The 11151-nt window shown below is 44.0% G+C and overlaps 1 protein-coding gene across 1 annotated transcript in view; it reads left to right on the top strand.

The window, feature by feature from the left end:
* The window catches only part of LOC107299090 (catenin alpha-2-like), a 44820-nt gene extending 35133 nt beyond the window's left edge, over positions 1-9687 (top strand). The window contains exons 2-3 of the mRNA XM_015828457.1: positions 8608-8803; positions 9674-9687. Coding sequence (XP_015683943.1) covers positions 8608-8803; positions 9674-9687 — 210 coding nt within the window. The remainder of the gene's footprint in view (positions 1-8607; positions 8804-9673) is intronic.
* The last annotated feature ends 1464 nt before the right edge of the window (positions 9688-11151 follow it).

Below are 11151 nucleotides of genomic sequence, written 5' to 3'. Positions count from 1 at the left end.
CGGACCTGACCTAGGGTGGATTTTATATTGGGTTTTAAATATTCGGAAGACGCAACATTAAAATTCGGTTTAATTCGGTTTTAAGGGGGGGATTGCATATATGTTAATGGTTTTAAATATGTTGTGCGCCGCCCTGAGTCCCTGTCGGGAGAAGGGCGGCATATAAATTAAATTAAATAAATAAATAAATAAAATAAATTTTATTGAGAGAAGGTGTAGCTCCTTTTTTAAAAAAAATATATTATCTAGCTCTCCAAATCAAATTCTGTAATTGGGACAAGGGGTAAAGGGTTTCTTTGGACACTGTATTTTAGGAAAGGTTCAGTGCAACAGAAAGGAGTGGAAAGAACAAAGGGAGATAGATGATCAGGAATGGCAAGTAAGTGTTAAAAGAGCAAAAAAAGGAAATTGGGTCTGTTTAGCTTTGAAAAAGAGAACCGAGGCCGGATATAATTGCATTTTTCAAGTACCTGAAGAATTGTCAAATAAAGGAGAGTCTAAACCCGTCTGCTGTCATTCCAGAGTGGAATAATGGCCTTAAGTTTCATGAAAGTCAATTTGGATTGAAAGTTAAGTAAAACTTCCCAACAATAAGACAGAGTCTGACAGAGGAACCAATTATCCATAGAGCTGGTGAAGTTACCTTCACTGGAGGCCTTCAAGGAGAGGCCGGAGAATCACACGCTGGAAATAATTTAATTTGGATTTCCCCTGTGAGCAGATTGGATTGGAAAAATGGCCTTTTCCAACTTCCATAATATGCACCTCCACCTACATCTGCATTACCCTCTCGCCGCTCCATGTCAATTGCTGTAACTATTCTGTCTGGGAATATCTGAGAAGGAACTGTTGGATGGCCTATATCTGGAGTGGTTCCCTTTCATTCTACAGCTTTTATATTATAATTCTATTAATTAATCTTTTGCACTACATGCCTACGTTGCTTTCAAGATATGCACAGCAGTAGGAATGGGCACGCGTTTCAGATTAGTGTACAGAATACCTAATGGTGCAGAAGATCCCAAGAAGGGTACAATTATAGTAATTATTAATTTCAGAAGCTAGCTCTCCTCTCTCTCTCTCTCTCTCTCTCTCTCTCTCTCTCTCTCTCTCTCTCTCTCTCTCTCTCTCTCTCCCTCCCTCCCTCCCTCCCTCTCTCTCTCTCTCTCTCTCTCTCTCCCCCTCTCTCTGGGAAGTCAGCTCCCCAGAGAAGGAAATATTAAAAGGGCAGAAAAATATATTTCCTCAAAAGGATTTTTAAAAGCAGAAACCAACCCTGCCCCCAAGTCTCTCCCAAGCAGAAGCCAGCCCCATATAAATGCAGATGTAAACCATCAGGAAAGTTGGAGCCAGAAGCTCAAGAAGACAAAGACCTAAAATCTGCATACCCCACCTGTGCCAGGACATGGTAGGATTAACTCACAAAGGCCAAAGGGCACACCCAGACTCAGGTCAGAATACGTGTCACAGGAAATATCCTCAAAGTTCATGCCACAGGGACAGGAAACTATTCCAAACAAAAGGCTAGAGTGGAGTGGAGTGGATTGGAGTGGAGTAGAATAATGATAGAATAGAAATTAGAATAGAATAGAATAGAATAGGATTATAGAATAGGAAAATAGAATAGAATAGAATAGAATAGAACAGAGCTGGAAGGGACTTTGGAGGTCTTCTAGTCCAGCCCCCTGTTCAAACAGGAGAACCTATACCATCTCAGGCAGGTGATTGTCTAGTCTCTTCCTAAAAATCTCCAGTGATGGAGCGCCCACGATTTCTGAAGGCAAGCTGTTCCACTGGTTGACAAATGGAACTCTTCAAAGAACTTCGAGGCATTGTTTACCTTAAAGAATCTTTATTCAAGTAGCATAACATCGGCACTAACATAATCGAAGCCAAAAACTGAATTCCCCTCCCCTGAGCACATAGTATCAAAGCACAATTCCCTCCTCCAATTAACTGTCATAAATCACATTCCCCAATTAGCTTGAAGTGCGGGCTTTCCCTCCAATTCTCCAGCCCGCCAATTCTTTATCATCTCTTACTTCAACAACCTTGATTCTCACACTAGATTCAGTGTTGTTATGCCTAGCTGGACTCTCATGTACATTCCCCGCCCCTTCCCCAGCATCATCTAACTCTAAAAGCGAAAAGAAGAAAATGGCTACATCTCCAGCTGTTGTCAATGCAAAAACATCCGATGTTAGCAGCGTTGACATAAACTCGTTATGCCAAGAATAGCCTTAGTTTGCTTTGAATCATAGTATAATTACTATAATTTTTTAGGAAACGCCATTGCAAATGTAGTAATTGGCCATTTGATTTTCTTATTTGTGATATTTTCCCCAGCATGCAGCTGTTTTGAACCTTGAACTGGGTTTTGTGGTTCGTTTTTTGTTCTCTGATTTGCGCGAAACGTTCAGAGGTGGCCATTTGACATCACGCATTTGTGTAGAATAGGAAATGGTGGTATCTGTCCATTTAGATGATTGTACCTCTGTAACAGTGAGATTATATATTTAGTACTGTTGCTATCCTTGATTTTTTTTTCCCCCTTCTTCGTTTTGCTCTGCTTGTGTGTGTCAGGCAGTCACTGAGAATAACGTTTTAGCGATGTGCCAAATTGTAAGGAAAATTGCAGTAATTGTATCGGGAGCCTTTCAAAACAGAAGCGAGAGTTTTAGAGTGATTCCGTGGGCTGCATTGATGAATTACAACGCAATGAGCGAATACTATTTCAGATGGAAGAACTCATCTTTTTTTTTAGAAAAAGAAAAAAAATCTCTGTAAATCTCTTTTGCTGAATAGGTCTGATTGGCAAAACATTTCTAATTGTGTAATATAATTTAAAAAAAAACATGGTTGTCAGGCTACAAGGCAAAGGGAGACCAGCATCTTCAAGTGGTGTTAAATAACTCAAATTGTCTATCGTGGCTGCATAAATGAGAGCCTCACTCCTTTTTTTATGTGTGTCTATAGCAGGGGTAGGCAACCTTGGCTCTTTTATGACTCGTGGACTCCAACTCCCAGAATTCCTGAGCCAGCCATGCTGAGGGGAAAGGGAGAGGTTTCCATGCTGAGCCAGGCTGGCTCAGGAATTCTGGGAGTTGAAGTCCACGAGTCATGAAGGGGCCAAAGTTTCCCTCATGCTGGCTCAGGAATTCTGGGAGTTGAAGTCCATGAGTCATAAAAGAGCCAAGGTTGCCTACCCCTGGTCTATATAGTGTTACTGCATCTGCCATCTTCCCTTTTATGACACCTCCCTTAGCAAATACCAGGAGAGTTTTTAGTTTTTATTTTTTCCAAAGTTTTTATTAATTTTGCCCCCCATACATACAACAATAATTTTGCAACCAACGGGCTGTCTGAGTTTACATTCGCTACTACATATTTAATACCTAATCCTTTATTCTTTCCTCTAGCCATCGATAAAATAAGTCCCACGTTTGGTAATATTCTGTTTTTTCTTTTTCTTTCAGTCTCATAGTCAATCTGTCCATCTCTGCGCATTCTAGTATTTTTTTATTATTTCTTCATCTGTTGGCATTCCTTCATTTTCCCAATATTGCGCAAATAAGATTCTTGCCGCTGTTGTGACATGCAAAATCAAATATAGGCTTTGTTTGTTAGTCTTTTCTGGCATTATACCTAGTAAAAAAAGTCCAGGTTTAAGATCTACGTGTTCTCCCAACATCTTTTCTAGCCAAGTATGTATCTTTTTCCAATAGTTCTTTACTTTATCACATTTCCACCAAACATGGTAATACGTGCCTGACTTATGTTTACATTTCCAACATCTCTCTGACATATTTTTGAACATTTTTTGCTAATCTTGCTGGTGGCAAGTGCCCTCTATAGAACATTTTATATAAATTTTGTCTCAGGAGAGTTTTTAACTTGTCCACAGACATATAAGTAAATTATTCAGCCACTCAATCTGCATGACCCATTTTTTATGACCACAGTTGAGCCCCAAGTGAAACTTTGTGTCAATGCTGCTAACATCGGATGTTCTTGCTTTGACAATATATGAAGATGCAGCCAATTTCCCCTTAACTTGTGTGTTACTTTTAGAGTTAGAATTAGATGATACTGGGGGGTAGGTGAAGGAAGAATGTATATGAGAATTAGTTAGACATAACAACATCGTAGTAGAGTGCTTTTCAAAGTTGGTTGAAATAAGAATAAGAAATGGCGGATTGAAGAACTGGAGGGAAGGTCTGCATTTCAAACTACTTGGAGAATGTGATTTATGACCGTTAATTAGAGGAGGGAATTGTGCTTTGATACTATGTGTTTAGGGGAGGGGAATCCAGATTTTGGCTTCGACCATGTACGTGCCGATGCTATGCTACTCGAATAAAGATTCTTTAAGGTACGATGTCATGTGTCTGATTAACGAAACACTTAAAAGGACTTTCAGGCATATTTTTTCCTAAAAGCATTTATTAAGGTTACAGAGTCGTCAGTACAGCATGGTGGAAATGCTTAGGTCTGGCTTCTCTTCCGTTACGCATATACATTCTAAGCATTCCCCCCCCCCNCCCCCCCCCCTTATTTTGGGGTCATGGTTCACATCTTCCAATCAACTTGGAAGATGTGATTTACTTCCGGTTTCTTTTTCCCGGGCTATCCTTATTCTCCTCCCTTTTTCCCTGTTGCCTGGTTTAACTATAAAAATACCAGACAGTTCTGCATATTGTCAAAGCAAGAATATACAGTATTTGCAGCGTTGACATAAACAATGCCTCGAAGTTTTTTTGAAGAGTTTCATCTGTTGGAACCATGACACATTGGTTAAGTGAATTTTGCCAAATTTTATACTTTCTTGCCACACTTGTTAAGTGAATTGTTGCAGTCGTTTAAGTTAGTAACACGGGTGTCAAGAGAATCTGGCTTCTCTCCATTGGTTTTGCTTGTCAGACGGTCGCAAAAGGGGTTCACGTGACACTGGGGTGCTGCAACCATCATAAATATGAGTCAAGGCCAAGCAGCATGGTGGAGCAGTGGTTAGCGTGCAGTATTGCAGGCCAACTCTGCTCAAACTGCCAGGGGTTCAATTCCTTTGATCCTGACTGGCTCAGGGTTTGACTCAGCCTTCCGTCCTTCCGAGGTCGGTAAAATGAGAACCCAGATTGTTGGGGGGAAAGATGCTGACTCTGTAAACCGCTTAGAGGGGGCTGTAAAGCACTGTGAAGCAGTATAAAAGTCTAAGCACTATTGCTATCTAAAATTTGTCATGGTTCCGACAGATGAAACTCTTCGAAAGAACTTCGAGGCATTGTTTACCTTAAAGAATCTTTGATTCGAGTAGCATAAGATCGGCACTACATAATCGAAGCCAAAAACTGAATTCCCCTCCCCTGGGCACATAGTATCAAAGCACAATTCCCTCCTCTAGTTAACAGTCATAAATCACATTCTCCAATTAGCTTGAAGCACGGGCTTCTCTCCAGTTCTCCAGCCCGCCAATTCTTTATCAGCTCTGGGCTCAATAACCTTGATTCTCACGCTAAGTTTAGTGTTGTTATGTCTAGCTAGATTCTCGTTCACATCCCCCCCTCCCAGCATCATCTAACTCTAAAAGCGAAAGGGAAAAAGATGGCTAGATTTCCATCTGTTGTCAATGCAAAACATCCGATGTTAGCAGTGTTGACAGATCAGTTATTAAATTAGTAGCACAGAGTTAAGTGAATCTGGCTTCCCCATTGACTTTGCTTGTTGAGAGAGTTGCAAAAGGTGATTGCATGACTCCCGACACTGCAACTGTCATAAATATGAGTCAGTTGCAAAACATCAGAGTTTTGTTCACGTGACCCTGGGGGTGCTGCAATGGTCGTAAGGGTGAAAAACGGTCCTAAGTCACTTTTTTTTCAGTGCCGTTGTAACTTCAGACGGTCACTAAATGAACTGTTGCGGGTTGAGGACTACCTGTATAGAAAGTCATATTTTCTGTTAATTTGGGGGGGGGTCTATCCTCTAGAACAGAGGTCCCCAACCTTTTGGGCACCAGGGACTGGTTCTGTGGAGAGAGGTTTTTCCGCGGACCGGAGGGTGTGTGGTTTTGTGCGCTGCCTGCATCCCGCGGATGGGGCTTTGCTTGTTTGCGCGGACCGGTTGCTGGCATGCCGTGGCCCGGTACCGATCCACAGACTGGGGGTTGGGGACCCCTGCTCTAGGAGACAAAGTTCAGAAGCACATATTGATTGGGTGAAGGCAGGAGATGGACCTGTACTCTTAATACATTGGCGCTGCGCCACAGCAGCACCCCAAATGCTCGGTCAAATTGCTGGGAAGGAGCACAGTTTTCATCCTTTGGGAAATTTAGCCGATGGAGGCCTGGCAAAGAGATCTGAAATCCCCACGAATTGGCAAGCTGTCAAGGCTTTATTGAAAGAGAAATGGGAAGAAGGCAAAAAGAAGGAGTAATCTGTGGCTTTCTGCCTCCAGAGAAATAAGCCAGAGGTTTGGGAAGCTGGTTTCTTAAGAAGGGAATCATTTTACTTTTAGCATTCGAGGACTGTTGAAGATGGATGAGGTTCTTTTTGAAAAGGAAATTTCGAATAGAAGCCAGGAGAAGCAGAAAGCCCTGGACAGCGTTTACTTAATGCAGTGGTTCTCAACCTGTGGAGATGTGAAAGAGAATTTACTTAAGTTCCAGATGAGGCCTCACTTTCCGTAGAGTACACAAGAAGCAATTACGCTTCTTTTTATGCCTGAATGGCGATGTAGCACAGGCAATGAAATGCAGACCCTCGATCCAAAGTAACAGAGCCTCCCTTTCTCTCTTGGAGGGAGATCATGTTTGCTATCTCTATTGTCCTTTCCCATCCATAAGTTGGGTCTGAAAGAGGGTATGAACGGCCTATATATCTTGAGCAGCTCAGGGGGTTTTACAGACACACAAGAGCAAAAGTACAATCAACACTCCGTGAAACGTTATTAAGATAAAGAACTGTTCAGTTTGAAAAAAAAAATACATCCTTTAAACCAGGGCTTTTCAACCTTTTCACCCATTGTACCACTTTTAGGATAGGGCAATATCCGAGTACCACCAGTCGCCTAGCAAGGTGTCAAAAACTTGATGACCAAAAAAAATAAATAAATAGTGGGGGTGGGGTAGGGGTGTTTAGTTTTTATTTCCCCCGTCTGCTGGGTGGTTGCAGCAGGTTTTGGTCACTTCACATGACCCTGGGACACTGTGACCATCATAAATACGAATCAGTTGCCAAGCATCTGAATGTAAATCACAAGACCCTGGGGATGCTGCAACATTCCAGCTGATCGGCACTTCTTCTGGGCTCAGCAGAAGCACCAGGATGAGCGCCGAGCTCCAGCTGGAGCCTGGCGCTGATCCTGGCGCTTCCACTGAGCCCTGACAGTCTCGAAGAAACGCCGATCAGCTGGAAAGCAGCATTGATCCTGGCGTTTCCGCTGAGCCCTGCCAGCCCTGCAGCTCCAGCCATCTCTCGCTTAGGTTTGTGCGGTGCTGCCACCGGTTCAGCTCATTCCCCTCCCCCGCTACCACTTTTCTAGGATGGTCGCGTACCACCTGCCAGGTGCCAGTGTACCACAGGTGGTACCCGTACCACTGTTTGAAAAGCCCTGCTTTAAACCAGCGGTCCCCAACCTTTCTAGCTCTGTGGACAGACAATGGGGGGGGGAGAGGGGATGGTTTTGGGCACACATGCGCAGTGCAGAAATGTACCTTCATGCGTGCACGAGCTCCACCTCCGCTTGACAGTTCCCAACAGGCTGCGGCCTGGCACCGGGCTGCAGCCTGGGGGTTGGGGACCTCTGCTTTAAACAATTAAACGGTGGAAAACTTTACATGATAATTAGGAGGAGGCTTGTTTCAACCTGGCAGCGCGGTGGCTGAGTGGTTAAGATGTCAGCTAGAAAGGTTTGAGAGCTGAGCACCATGAGACAGGGTGAGCCCCCGTTCTCGCCCCAGCTTCTGCCAGCCGAGCAGTTCAAAAGCAGGCAGATGCGAGTAGGTGAATAGGTACCACTTCGGTGGGAAGGTAACAGCACTCTGTGACCTCATGCTGGCCACAGGACCATGGAAATGTCTTCGGACAGTGCTGGCTTGAAACAGAGATGAGCACCGTGTCAACGCTGCTAACATTGGATGTTCTTGCTTTGACAATATATGGAGATGCAGCCATTTTCCTTAACTTGTGTGTTACTCTTAGAGTTAGAATTAGATGATACTGGGGGGGGGGGATGAGGAAGAATGTGTATGGGAATTAGTTAGACATAACAAGATCTTAGTAGTGTGTGGATTCGAGGTTGTTTGAAATAGATGATAAGAAATGGCGGGTTGGAGAACTGGAGGGAAAGTCTGCATTTCAAACTACTTGGAGAATGTGATTTATGACCGTTAATTACAGGAGGGAATTGTGCTTTGATACTATGTGTTCAGGGGAGAGGAATTCAGATTTTGGCTTGGACTATGTACGTGCCGATGCTATGCCACTCGAATAAAGATTCTTTAAGGTAAACAATAGGCTTCTCAACAATACCACAGTGGGTCTCTCTTAGGACCATTGCGTGCAGAACAGAATTAACAACGATACCTAACTGACTTTTTTGGTTCCTCCTTCCAAGGTGACGACCCTCGTGAACACCAGCAACAAGGGGCCTTCGGGGAAAAAGAAAGGCCGGTCCAAGAAGGCCCACGTCCTCGCGGCTTCGGTTGAGCAAGCCACTCAGAACTTCTTGGAGAAAGGGGAGCAGATTGCGAAAGAGAGCCAAGACTTGAAGGACGAACTGGTGGCCGCCGTGGAGGATGTGCGCAAACAAGGTGTGTACTTGGAGAAGGGCAGAAATCTGATCAGAATTATCGGCAGCGATACAGATAGTCCTGGATTTGCCATCACCACAATGCAGCCCCAAATTTCTGTTGCTAAGCAGGACAGTTGCTAAGTGAGTTGTGCCCCATTTCGTGACCGTTCTCGCCACAGTTACTAAGTGAGTCCCTGCAGTTGTTCAGTTAGTAACACTTAACATCTGGCTTCCCCGTTGACTAATAATAACAACAACAACAACAACAACAATAATAATAATAATAGTCAGGGCTTTTTTTTGTCATAGAACGCCCAGAACGGAGTTCCGGCACCTTTTTTGGATGGAACCTTGTAGGGTAGGCAAGGCGGGTTGTATGACGTATGTGAGTTCTGGCACCTTTTTTTTTACAAAAAAAGCACTGATGATGATGATGATGATGATGATGATGATGATGATAATAATAATAATAAAGTTGGAAGGGACCTTGGAGGTCATCTAGTCCAACCCCCTGCTCAGGCAGGTAACCCTATACCATTTCGGACAATTGGCTGTCCAGTCTCTTCTTAAAAATTTCCAGTGTTGGAGCATTCACCGCTTTTGGAGGCAGGTTGTTCCACTGGTTAATTGTTCTCACTGTCAGGAAGTTTCTCCTTAGTTCTAAGTTGCTTTTCTCTTTGGTTAGTTTCCATCCCTTACTTCTTGTCCTGCCTTCAGGGGGGGGGGGGATATTTATAACTAGTTCTTGCAATTTGTTATCTGTTTCATTTGTTACTCAGCTTTGGCCAGATTCATTCTGTGAATTATTATGTGCTAAATGTCACTCTATGCAAATATTTTCTTGTTAGTCCTCTCAGGTCCTCTCCAAACCTATTAATTCTTTTTACAGCTCTCAGAAAATAGAGATTGTGAAAGGCATTATATTCTCTGTCCCTGGGTGATATGAAGCACTTGGCCTGAATGAACAAACGCTGTGTAAAAATCTTAGAAAATATATTGCATTTTTACCTTTCCCCGTAACGTTTCTAATATTCTTAAGCGGTGAGCAAATAAGGTGGTTAAAATAGAAAGGAAAATTAAAAAAAACAAAACCCAGCTCTACATATCTCAGTTGATCACCTGCCTTCCTAAATTAATGTACTCTCTCCTACTGGGATTTTTTTTTAAATGTGAACTAAAATGAATATAGATGTGAACTTCTGAAGTAGAACACGGGCCAAATTCAGCCAAACTCAGGCTGACTTGATCTAAATCTGTCCTCGAACTAAATCTTGGCAGTGAAACTCCTATGAAGACCTGCAAAGGAAGTACAGAGCATTTAAATCAATTTCATTGAGGGCCGCATCAGCATTGCGGTTGCCCTCGGGGGGGGCGGGGGTGTGTGTGGCCAGGGTGGGTGCGGCCTACTGGGTGGGCGTGGATGGAGTAGGTGTGGCCTACTGGGTGGGCGTGAATGGAGTGGGTGTGGCCTACTGGGTGGGCGTGGATGGAGTGGGTGTGGCCTACTGGGTGGGTGCGGCCAGGGTGGGTGCAGCCTACTGGGTGGGTGTGGATGGAGTGGGTGTGGCCTACTGGGTGAGCGTGGCCAGCTGTACATCGTTCCCGTCAAGGGTGCCTATGGGGGCCTGGGCAGGAGTGGGGCAGATCTGAGGGTCTCTGGCAGAAGGGGGTGGGACCGGGGCAAGCGCCAAGGCATGGTGCATTTCTTCATTCCTCACAAAGGGTGACACCTCCCCAGCATGCACCCAGGGGGTGCGGGCGACGTGGCAGGGGCTGGTTCCTCGCTGTTTCCGGACGACCCTGTGGAGCTAAGACTGAATGTGTTTCAGCATAGATGGCCACCACAAAATTGTACAATGGCTCCCGGCCGGCCTGGGCCAGGGCCAAGGCAGCGGGGGCCGTTCCCTCACTGTTTCCAGGATGGCTTCGCGGGCCACATGAAACCACTTCGCGGGCCACATCCGGCCCCAGGGCCATGTGTTGTTTTTTTTTTTTTAATAAATTTTTTATTGATTTTTGTAATTAAGCAACAAATAATATGATGCATTTATGTACATAAACAGAAAAAAAAAATAATCCAAGTCAATACATTTTCAGGGCCATGTGTTTGACATGTCTGCTTTAAATGATTCAGGATTTCAGAAGGATGCCGAAGAGCATAGAGAGTTCAGATGCGTTTGACCCCCACCTGTAGGCCCGGCTTTCGTCATCTCTTACATACATTGTGTTGAAGATACTGTTAGGAAGCAGGTCACAACTCTCTCTCAGAAGGGGGTGCCTTCTGCCATGACTCAGAGGAGTCATCCCAACATCCCCGCTATTATTATTATTATTATTATTATTATTATTATTATTATTATTATTATT

The sequence above is a fragment of the Protobothrops mucrosquamatus genome, unplaced genomic scaffold, assembly GCF_001527695.2.
Source record: "Protobothrops mucrosquamatus isolate PMUCROS unplaced genomic scaffold, P.Mucros_1.0 scaffold4526, whole genome shotgun sequence".
Classification (NCBI taxonomy): Eukaryota; Metazoa; Chordata; class Lepidosauria; order Squamata; family Viperidae; genus Protobothrops; species Protobothrops mucrosquamatus.
Note: the sequence above shows the minus strand (reverse complement) of the source record. Positions and strands in the feature narration are given on the sequence as shown.